The sequence below is a fragment of the Parasteatoda tepidariorum genome, chromosome 6 (genome assembly GCF_043381705.1).
Source record: "Parasteatoda tepidariorum isolate YZ-2023 chromosome 6, CAS_Ptep_4.0, whole genome shotgun sequence".
Classification (NCBI taxonomy): Eukaryota; Metazoa; Arthropoda; class Arachnida; order Araneae; family Theridiidae; genus Parasteatoda; species Parasteatoda tepidariorum.
The window spans coordinates 75,223,003-75,233,808 of record NC_092209.1 but is presented as its reverse complement, the minus strand read 5'-3'; the positions used below and the strand labels follow the sequence as shown (position 1 = coordinate 75,233,808).

At 27.8% G+C, this 10,806-nt stretch overlaps 1 protein-coding gene across 1 annotated transcript; it reads right to left on the bottom strand.

Annotated features, from left to right (window-relative positions):
• Window positions 1–2,398: 2,398 nt before the first annotated feature.
• LOC122270212 (histone-lysine N-methyltransferase PRDM9-like) lies at window positions 2,399–10,772 on the bottom strand. Its single transcript, XM_071181854.1, has 6 exons — window positions 10,763–10,772; window positions 9,033–9,122; window positions 7,715–7,791; window positions 5,038–5,232; window positions 4,590–4,842; window positions 2,399–3,156 (listed from the first exon to the last, which is right to left on the bottom strand). Exons 1-6 carry the CDS (start codon window positions 10,770–10,772, stop codon window positions 2,543–2,545), a joined length of 1,239 nt encoding a protein of 412 aa, XP_071037955.1. The 3' UTR covers window positions 2,399–2,542.
• Between the last annotated feature and the right edge of the window lie 34 nt (window positions 10,773–10,806).

Genomic DNA, 10,806 nt, shown 5'->3' with positions numbered 1-10,806 from the left:
AATACGGAATTTGAAAAAAATCGGAGGAATAGTTTTTGAGAAATCAAATTTTAAACATAGGAATTAATAAATTGTGATAAATCCGAAACTAATGTACAAATGCACTCGAATTTTGCAAGCTGCTACTATTAAAATAAATAATTAATATTTTTTCGATGGAATTATCTTGGGTTAACCGAAGAAAATCTTCGAAATATAAATATCTTCAGTTTTAAAGATGTGGCGAAATGCGAAAAAAATATATAATTATGGGATTATAAAGATTATTTACGCTACAACTAAATATTTTGGGGGAAATAAATCATGCTGCATTTTTTAAAAGTCGTACTTGGGACCAAAAATTAATTTCGCTTTAACTTCAACTGCAAGGTCATCACAATTGTATGATCAAATCACATAATATTTATTTGAAATTTTGAGCGCAATACGTTGAATGCTATCAGTGACATTTGCCTTACCCTTATACACTACCCTGATGTAAACACTGTCTCTTCCTTATACTTCTTACGCTTACTTATTCCATGTTAACGTAACCTGTAATCAATTAAAAGATTTCAGAAAGAAGAATTTTAAAAAATACAAAACAAATGAAAGTATTTTTTATTTCATTTACTAGAGCGACATTACTTAAGCAAAATTGTTCATTTTCTAAAACATGTTTTAACCCATGTAAATTTCAAATGCAGTTCTTAAAATATTAATGGAACTTATAATAACTAGAATTATTTTGGGTACTAGTATTTCCGTCTTCTTTTTAAAAAAAGTAAATATTCTATTTAAAATTCAAAAACTGTTTAAAATAATTAAACAATACCTACGTCAATAAATAAGTTTTTTGACTCAAATAACTATATGAAATGTAGAGAACTTTAAATCTATAATTGGCTTTTTCATCTTATAAATTTCCTTGAAGTATAACTGTGAAGTGGACAACTGCTGTAAAATTTTTTGAAACAGAAACTCGGTTCTATTAATCAAACTTATACTTATAACTAATCATATTTGGTGCTAAAAGTTCAGCTCAAAGTCTCAAAAGGCAGAGGCGTAAGCAATTTTATAAAAAAGAAATTACAAAGACCATGCGAGCTACACATACAGTCCCTGGTCAAATTAATAGACGCTTTATAAGATTCTATGTAGAATATTAATTATCAGGCAATACTATAAAGCTTTATTGTTTTAACGAGGCAGAAACCGGTTTGCACTTGTTTACGTTCGTGTATCAATTGGTTAAATTAGACGTTATATAATGTAAATTAGACTATTGGATAAATTAGACAATATATAGTATAAATATAGAGTATTTATTATATCCAGTATTTAATTAGCATATTATAATAATTGAACCAAATTATTAGACGCACTGTTGTTTTTTAATAATTACATGTTTTGCACGAGTTTTTATATGCAATACTTTTATATTTAAACATACATGAAATGGGTTTGTATTCTTATTGAATTAGATTTTTTATTTGCTGGGATGGCAGATTTTTAATATTCTTCCTATTTGTGTTTATTTTTAGCGTATTGCATTACAATGGTAACCAATTGATACATGAAAGTCAACAGGTGCAAATCGGTTTCAGCTGCGTAAAAACAATAAAGCTGTATAGTATGACCTGAAAATTAAGATTTTGCACAGAATCTTATAATGGGTCTAATTATTTGGCCAGGGATTGTACATCAATATCGATTTAAAAATTAAAATCAAGAATTATAACGAAAGTGGATGAGAAAAAAATCCAAACATTGGGTAGATTTTTGCATGAGAAATAAATAATATAATAAATAAATAATATCCAGGTCTCTAAATTTATTGTTCTTTTTTTAAGCTGACTTCCATAATTTTCTCCATTAGTGTATTTCAAACATAAAGAAAATAGGCGTTTATTGTTAATGTCCCTACTATACATTCTCGATACAAATTTTTGTTCAAACTGTAAGGGGAGATCAATTTTATCTCTCATTCTTTATGACGGTTAATTGTCATTATGTTCAGTTCTTTATTTATTTACTTGTATTGAGGATGCATGCGGTCTTTGTGTTGTTTAAGACGACTTTGTTGAACAAAACCTCTTTCACAGAGGTGACACTTATGGGGGAACTGTTTCGTGTGTTTCTGAATAACGTGCTTATTAAGAGCTTAATTATCACCAATAATTAAGATTTTACATAGAATCTTATAATGCGTCTTATAATTTGGCTAGGGACTGCACATCAATATCAATTTCAAAATTAAAATTAAGAATTATAATAAGAGTGAGTGAGGAAAAAAAACCAAACATTTATTTTTGTATGAGAAATAAACAATATAAAGGAAAATAAATTCCCCGTCTCCAATTTTATTGCTCTTTTTCCTAAGCTGACTCCCATATTTTTCGCCATTAATCTAATTCAAACATGAAGAAAAATAGGCGTTTATTGTAAATGTCCCTACTATACATTCTTCATACAAATTTTTATTCAAACTGTAAGTGGAGATCAATTTCATCTCTCATTCTTTATGACGGTAAATTGACCCTATGTGCAGTTCCTTATTTATTTACTTGCATTGAGGATGTATGCGGTCTTTGTGTCGTTTAAGATGACTCGGTACAAGAAAACCTCTTTCACACAGGTCACACTTATGGGGGAACTGTTTCGTGTGTTTCTGAATAACGTGCTTATTAAGAGTGGAAGATGAGGTGGCCCTGTATTGGCAGACGGAGCACTTGTAGGGTCTCTGCAGTGTGTGGATTCTTATGTGTTCATGAAGAGTTGAAGAGCGGGTGAAATCTCTTCCGCAGGTGGAACATCGGTAAGGTCTTATGCCGCTGTGACTTCTCTCGTGTCTTTTCAAGTGTCCTTTTAGAGTGAAGTCTCTTCCACACACTCCACAAGAGAAGGATCTCTCTCCACTGTGAATCCTCAGGTGTCTCTTGAGATCTCCTCCTTGAGTGAATGTCTTGTGGCAGTGGGGACATCCGTGTCTTCTCTCACCCGTGTGTGTAGCGAGGTGACGTCGGAGATTACATGGTATATTGGTGGAGTAGACGCAGTGGGGACATCGATGCCTTCGATCGTGTCCCTGATGGGGATGTTTCCTCCTGTGTCGCTCCATGGCATCCACCGAAGTGAACAATGAACTACAGTCATCGCATGCCACGCCTTCCCCACCTATAAAATAAACTATTTTTAACTCGAATTTAACTGCAAGTTGTGGTAAAAACAAAAGAGTATTGTTTGTAGCAACATGAACCACGCATGCAATTTACTATTGGCAGCAATTTTTGATAATTTTTTTCAGACTTTTCGTTAAAAAAAAGATATCACTTTTAATAAAAAAATAAAAAACTTTCTTATTTTTTTTTCTTTTTTGCTCATTGATTGCTTTTTGTAATTTACATTCATAGGAAATTTCCAACTTTTAATGAGAAAAATTTCATATGAATTAGATAAAACCATTTTTAACAAATCATTTTTGTTAAAACCATTTTTATAGGAAATATGGCTGATTTATATTATTTTTATAAAAATGAAGCAAAATTAAAAATTTTAAAATTATTTAAAATAGACAATAATATGATTGATTCAAAAGTTTTTTTTTAATCGAATCAAAATAAGTGGAATGTCTAAATAAGTGGAAATCAAAAGTGAGTAGAGTGAGATTAGTGATGACGCGAAATAAAGAAACATCTAAATAATTTATATTCAATGAAATAAGTGAAATATGTAATAAGTATGACTCTACACATTATAGACAACCGCGACATATTAAATACATACAGAATAAAAATACAGGACAACTTGATAATTATTGATCGAATGATAAGATATTAATATGTTAAGATGTAATCCTAATGTTCCTAACTCTTGAACAGAGCTATTTGAAATACTCTCATTCATTTGTTACAATGAGATTTTAAGCCATAAAGTCGGTCACGAAAATTGTCTTCCATCTCTAAACATGCCCTGTTAAATTAATTTAGATATTGTACCTTAATGTGGTTGTAGATGCAATCTGAAAAATATGATACTAATATTTCAGCAAAAAAAAGTCGTTAAAAAAATGTTTCATCTTAGTTTATTTTACTTTTCGCATATTTCTTTATTTCACTGGAAGGATGCTTACGCAATAGTTTATTTGCACAAATCAATTTTTAGGATAATTTATATATTTAAAATATAAATTATCCCAAATAAATACATTTAATATGAAAAAGAAATTATGTATAATTAATAAAAAAAATTTATATTTATCGAGATTTTTATTTATTTTTTAACTAGCTGAACATACGTTCCTCGTAAGTAGTGAAAAGAGAATAATACGGTAAAACATTTTTAAGTATAAAAACTATTAACGAAATGTAAATCATAAATTAAACTTCACAATGGTATATGAATAAAACTTAGAGCAAAAAATCCATTTAAAACGATGACAGTTTGACTTAAGATAGAAAACTTTATTGTATTATCAAAACACTGAAACACTTTTAAAATTTTATCTTATCAAATACGTTACCTTAACTAACGCTCAAATATAAAAATTTCAGCAAAACTACTATTTTCAATCAACTTAACTTATACGATATAGATTTCATCATTCATACTTAATTGGTTGGCTTCAATATCTCTTTTCAAGCTAATTCCAAGATCAGAGGCATATTTTCCCCCATACCAGACTAGAAGCTCTTGAAATGGTAACACTTTTCTGTAAGTCTTGTAATAAATTTGTTTCTTGTACTGGATTGCCACTAAATTTTGCCTCTCTTCCTTGTCAGCACAATTCACGAATCTCAACCAGTTGGAAATATCCTTCTTGAACCCTTCAATATAATGATCCACTCTCCCTCCCTTCCATACCTAAGCAAAAATTAAGTCAACATTATCAATTGAACTTAATAATATCATTAACTTTTTATGCATTATATTTAAAATGAAATTAATTAATAGTCTAACAAGGACAAATACGCTAAAATATATATTTAAAGATATTGTAATCGTAATTTAAAAGAAGTATCTAATTTGAAAAATGAAGAAAAAAGTAACTTCTTATACCATCCAAGCATAGCCAGATTTTTCAGCCTCTTTTCTTGTTCTAATAATCTTTCCCTTGTAAGGACCAAACACTGTTCCTATAGGCAATGGGATTTCTGTCCATATTCCGAGTCCTGCTTTAGGAATGCTCGATATTCCAATTGAGAGAAAACTTGGTATTGTCAGCTCAGCTCGGTCTGATGAATTTTTGGGAACCTATTCAAGCCATAAATTTTCCAAAGTCACAAAAACTCTCTTAGTCAAAGAAACAAATATTGAATGACTTTCAATTTATTTTTCTTTTTAAAAGATGATACATTTCTTAGATTTTTATTTAAATTTGGATGAAAAGATAAAATGTTTTACTAAAACTAATTTTTGTATTGTAAAATTTTTCCAAATCCAATAGTTTCACCGCCTTTTTTAAAACCAAACCAAGCACTGATACTACCCCTGCGAAACTCAGGGTTATTTTGGTCTAAGAAAATCGCAACTATCATCATTTTCATCTAGCTCGAGATTCTTTCATTTAAACTTGTAAAAATATCAAGAATTGTGCTTAAAAATCATATACGTTGTACCTTGAGAAAATATCCTTTTTCTTAAATTTTGAAAATCATTCTCTCTAAAGCTAGAAATAACCAAATATTGCCAGGCACTTAGCTTTTGAAGATTTTTTTTGCAAAAAAAATTTCTTTAAACAAAAGATAATTAATTTCATTCTAGAGAAAATTTACCAAGTTACAAGAAAAAATACAAATACAAATATGCAAATAGGAATATTAAATAGAATTCAGAGAACATCTAATAAATTATTAGAAAAAAGTTTGACAGAAAAGAAAAGATTTTGTACTAGCTATAACGAATCTCAAAGTCCGATATTTTTAATTTATGTCATATAGTAAAAAGTTTGTTTTAAATTTATTGAAAATTATTTAAAATTCCATACATAGCTGAAAAAATCCAAGTCTTTTAAACTTATATCATGTAAAATTTATTGAAATTTATACTACTATTAATAAATACAATATTATTTATAATAGTTACTCAAATAACGTACTTCCATTTTCTAAAAAATATTTACGTAACGGAATTATAATGCTATTAAATATTTAAAAATAATCTACTTCAGCCTCTAAATAAAAGTAATAAAAAAGAAATATAAAAGTTTAAAAAAGAAATTTTACAATCTTAGGAAAGAAAAAATTCCTTCTAACGAACTTGTCCTTAGAATATAGTTTCCGTGTGTTCACATTTAAATAGTTTTTCAGTAAAACTTACATAGCAATTTTAAAGCAGGGGAAGAAATTTAAAAAAAAAATATTAATTTATAATATTTGTTGTCTGATATAATTTCCAAAAGGCTATTAGTTTTAAAAACTTAAGTCCAAGAATATGCCTGAAAACGAACGCTTAAATGCCTGGAGAATTTGAATAATGATTATGGTTTAAGGTAGGGTAAACCAACCAGTGAAGAAACACTACCCAGTGAAGGAACAATTTATATATATTGATTTAAAATAAGAATTTGAAAATTTTTCTTTAGATTGATTGGTAACAATAGCTTACTGCCAAACAATAGGAAGTCATCTAGCAATGTTTTGGATTACCTGGTCACATAGACTTCAACGGAAAAATTTTTGAATTTGTTATTATCTCTGCAACACCTTGTTTCTTTGAAAAAATTATAAGGTGAATGTTTGTATTTATATGTTTGAAGTGGAATTAATTGCATGTAATAGTTTTATTTTTCTCACTGTGAAAAATAGAATTCAAAATATAGTTATTGAAGTTACGTTTTATTTTTTTAAAGCATCATAGCATAATAAAGTACTGAGATAAGGGGGTGTTTATTCACTGGATCACCAAACGATGAAAAACCAGTGAAGGAACAAGTGTTCCTTTACTGGGGTTTTTTCTAAGTTAATGAAAATAAAAGATAAACTTTAATTTTCTTGTACCTTCAGTGATATTCCGCATCAAAAGTATGTTAAAAATACGAAAAACAATTTCCAACCAGTGAGGGAACAGGCATATATTCCTTTACTGGGCATAGAATTCCCAGGGAATGAACAGTATATGTTAATATGTTGACACTTTAATTTTCAATTCATGATTAACATTTTTTAAGTATTTATATGTTTTAATTTCAAGAAGAGGCTTGTTTTTAAATATTTGTATGGTTTATAAATTCATAAAGAGTATTAAAAAATAACCAAAATTAAGTGTTCCTTTTCTGGGTGTTTATTCACTGGTAAAAGGTGTTCCTTCACTTGGTCTTCTTACTACTTATTATTTGAACCTCCAAAACTTCAAAACAATATTATGTAAGTTCTCTAAAAAATTTTTACATAATTTGCAATTAGAAACAAATATGTTGACACTGTCATTTAACTAAAATTGTGAATTTTGAAATTAATATGATTTTTTAAAAGGCAAGCGAAGCTAAAGTGTTCCTTCACTGGTTAGTTTACCCTATGTCACATTGTTACATAATTATAATTTAGGGTATATCAACTGGACAAAATTCTCCGATTTGCCAATCTCTGTTAAATAATAGTTTAAGGAAAACTGCAAATAGTTGATAGATTCATACTTTCTGGTCAACTTATTTATGACGTTTAATTAAACTATTACCTTTAACTTATAACTATTAAATCAACATTTATTAATTCACTATTAAGAATTTCCTACTTACTCTTCGATCACATACCCAAAGCATAGGGCCATGTTTCGGACAAGCACCTTTGTAGTCGCAGTCGCAGAAATCACAATCTGCTCATAGAAGAAACAAATCCCCAATATTTAAAATGTACATAAACATGATGCTGATATAAATAAATATGCATTGAATTACGAAGAATTAAAAATAAGATAAGATTTTTTTAAATTATTATCTTACTATAGTTTTGTCGATTAAATGAATCAATAGTTTTTTTAAGTAAATTATGAGCTTTAAATTCTGTATTTTAAATTTGATATTTAGGTAATTTTGGAAACATGTTAACGATTTAACGGAAATTCTGTCTTTCAAAATTATAGTACTTTTTTTTACACTTTTAGTAAAAACTTCAAAACTGAAGAATAGATTTAATCGAATAAATAGCTTTTATGCCATGCTCTGTCAATAGATTTAATCGAAATTTTATTACATATTATGAAACCATATTTTTTTTCTAGTTTTACCAAATTCATTGCTAAATCGCATCGCTAAAAATACGCGATGTTACCAATAGAGCCAAAAGCATGGTAAATTATATCATATTCCGAGCATTCTATTTGACCATATTTTTCTCAGTGTATTATTATTATTATTTTTATTTTATTTTCCTTTTTCAAATTCATCTTTGTCTTTAATTTGAGAAAAAATTATCATTAAATAAATAAAATTAAATACTATAAGGTTCAAATAAAAGATGAATAATAACGTAGCAAAGAGAAAAGTAAACATATATATTTCGCGTTTTGATCTACATTTTGCTTGTTGGAATATGGAAATTTAAATTATTTTTACTTCAGTTTGGTATTTCCTTATCAATATTTTCTGAAATATTGAAACCACAGCATATATACTACGACGCGATTAACTTAAGAAAATTTTGAAAAGATAAAGTTTTCATTGGGGTAAATAAATGTTAATTACAAAGCATGATTTCGCAGTATGAATCCGTTTAAATGCTCGAAGTATTGAATAAATTTGTCAAAATAATTATATTATTTCATTCACAATTTTTTAATCTCAGTTTAGAAAATAAACGGTTTTCAAAGTAAGTCTTCATCACTTAATGTTTCAAGTTTTTGATTGATTACACCTTTAATGATAAAAAATGGTTAAACGAATGATTAAAATCTAAACATTTTATTATAGTTTTAAATAACTTTAAGAAATCAAGCAGCTTTAAAAAGTAAAACAAATCTAACTCCCAAAATAATATTCATATGTAATATATCATAATATATCATAATATATCATAATTTATCATGTTTTAAAAATAATAGGTAAGTATTATATTTACACAAGAACTCATCCTCGCTAGAGACATCTTCTTCTTTATATGATTTTTGCTTGATTTTCCTTTTAGGATATCGACTTGGAATTTCAAGCTCTAAGAAAAAGTAAACTCAACTCTTAATCATATGTTTATTAGTATTTTGTTGTTGTTTATAAATGGCTAGCATTGAAAATATTATCAAATAAAAGTTTATATAAGAGGTAAAAAAAGTCATTAAATTAAATTAAATACTTTTATTTTTTCTAACTCAATCAAAAATGTCCATGATATATTTCAAAATTAAAATCATTTTTAACATTCTCTACTTATAATATTATCCTGAATTCATGGGATCGCATTCTGCACTCCCTCCTTCATGTTAATTTCAGTTTTTAAAATTTTTGCTCAAAAACTTACGTTGGGCAAACAATTTTGCCCACAATTATAAAATACCCTTACCAAAGAGAATTCTATTTATGAAATTACTTTTTATTAATTTATATTTTAGAATCAATTTTCATGTCACATTTAAAAAGTATCGAAATAATCTGCAATTCCATGCTATACAAACTTTTATATCAGATTTTGTCAGTTATGTTATTAGTTTTTCATGACAAAAAAAAGAAATTTTGGGCGAAATCAGTTAAATAACTTTTGTACAATAAATTTTCAAAAAAATATTTTTTTTACTTTCACTTCTCAAGCAATATTTTAACAACTTCATTCACATTTTGGACTTCGTCTTTTCTATGTATGTTTTGACCATAATAAAATAATATAAAACAATAATTATTTATTAAAAATATTTCACTTATTCTCATATAAACTTATAACATAATTGGGCACAGACGTTTTTTTATTCACTTAGCAAGCTTCTGAGATATAGCAACGAAAGAAAATAGGAAAATTAAGACAGAGAGCAAAATCTATTGACCGCTCTCTAGGCTTAACTATTCGAACATTTTAAAAAAGCCTACTTGTTATTAGCAAATAAGTACTCTACTGTTTCCGTATTTTTTATATAATTTTTTATCATTTTCAGGCACTTTTTGTATCTGAGTGTTAATGGAATAAATATACCAGGCCCGAGCTTAGGATTTCAAATTATTAACCAGTAAATTAGCCAAACATCAAAAGTATTAGCCCATTTCGAAACTTTTCGGGAAACGCAACTCTTACCAGCTTTTCATGATTAATTTTTTTCCCATGAAAAGCTATTTTGCTGCAGTTTGTTCCAGACTTTTATTTTCTGGACCCAAATCAAAGTGTTCATGAGTCACATTTAACCTAAAATTACTGAAATCGAATAAAAAATACTGATTTGCTCATTTTGACGTAACTTTAATTTCCTTAAAATGGGAAAAAATAATTCGCTAATACTTTCGCTAACACGCAATTTTATTCGCCAAATTTATGATATTAGCGTAATTGGTGAGTTGGTGAATGTAACAAAAAAAATAAATTCACAGATGTTTGTATATTACGGCTCGTCGCTCAAAAGCCAGTTCCTCGGTCGTCAAATATGGAAGTAGGTGAAAGTTGTAAATGATTCTAAATGTTGTGGTTAAATGCTTCAAAATGTGGAACAGCAATACATCAAAATTAAACAAGTTATTTCGAAGCTGTGACTTGATTTTATGTATAAAATATTTTAAGCATCTTTCTAAACTAACCTAGTTTTGACGCAAACTGCTTATGAGCTTAAACATATGTTGGACTACGTAAAAATATATTTTCGTTGAATTTTGAATAACCTTTGGTCATTTAACCAAAACTCTCCCATATATATATATATATA

Coding starts and splice junctions, on each gene's coding strand:
- LOC122270212 (XM_071181854.1), bottom strand. Junction 5,233..7,714: donor TTTGGGTATGTGATCGAAGA/GTAAGTAGGAAA, acceptor TGGCTTGAATAG/GTTCCCAAAAATTCATCAGA. Junction 3,157..4,589: donor TATTGAAGCCAACCAATTAA/GTATGAATGATG, acceptor TTTATTTTATAG/GTGGGGAAGGCGTGGCATGC.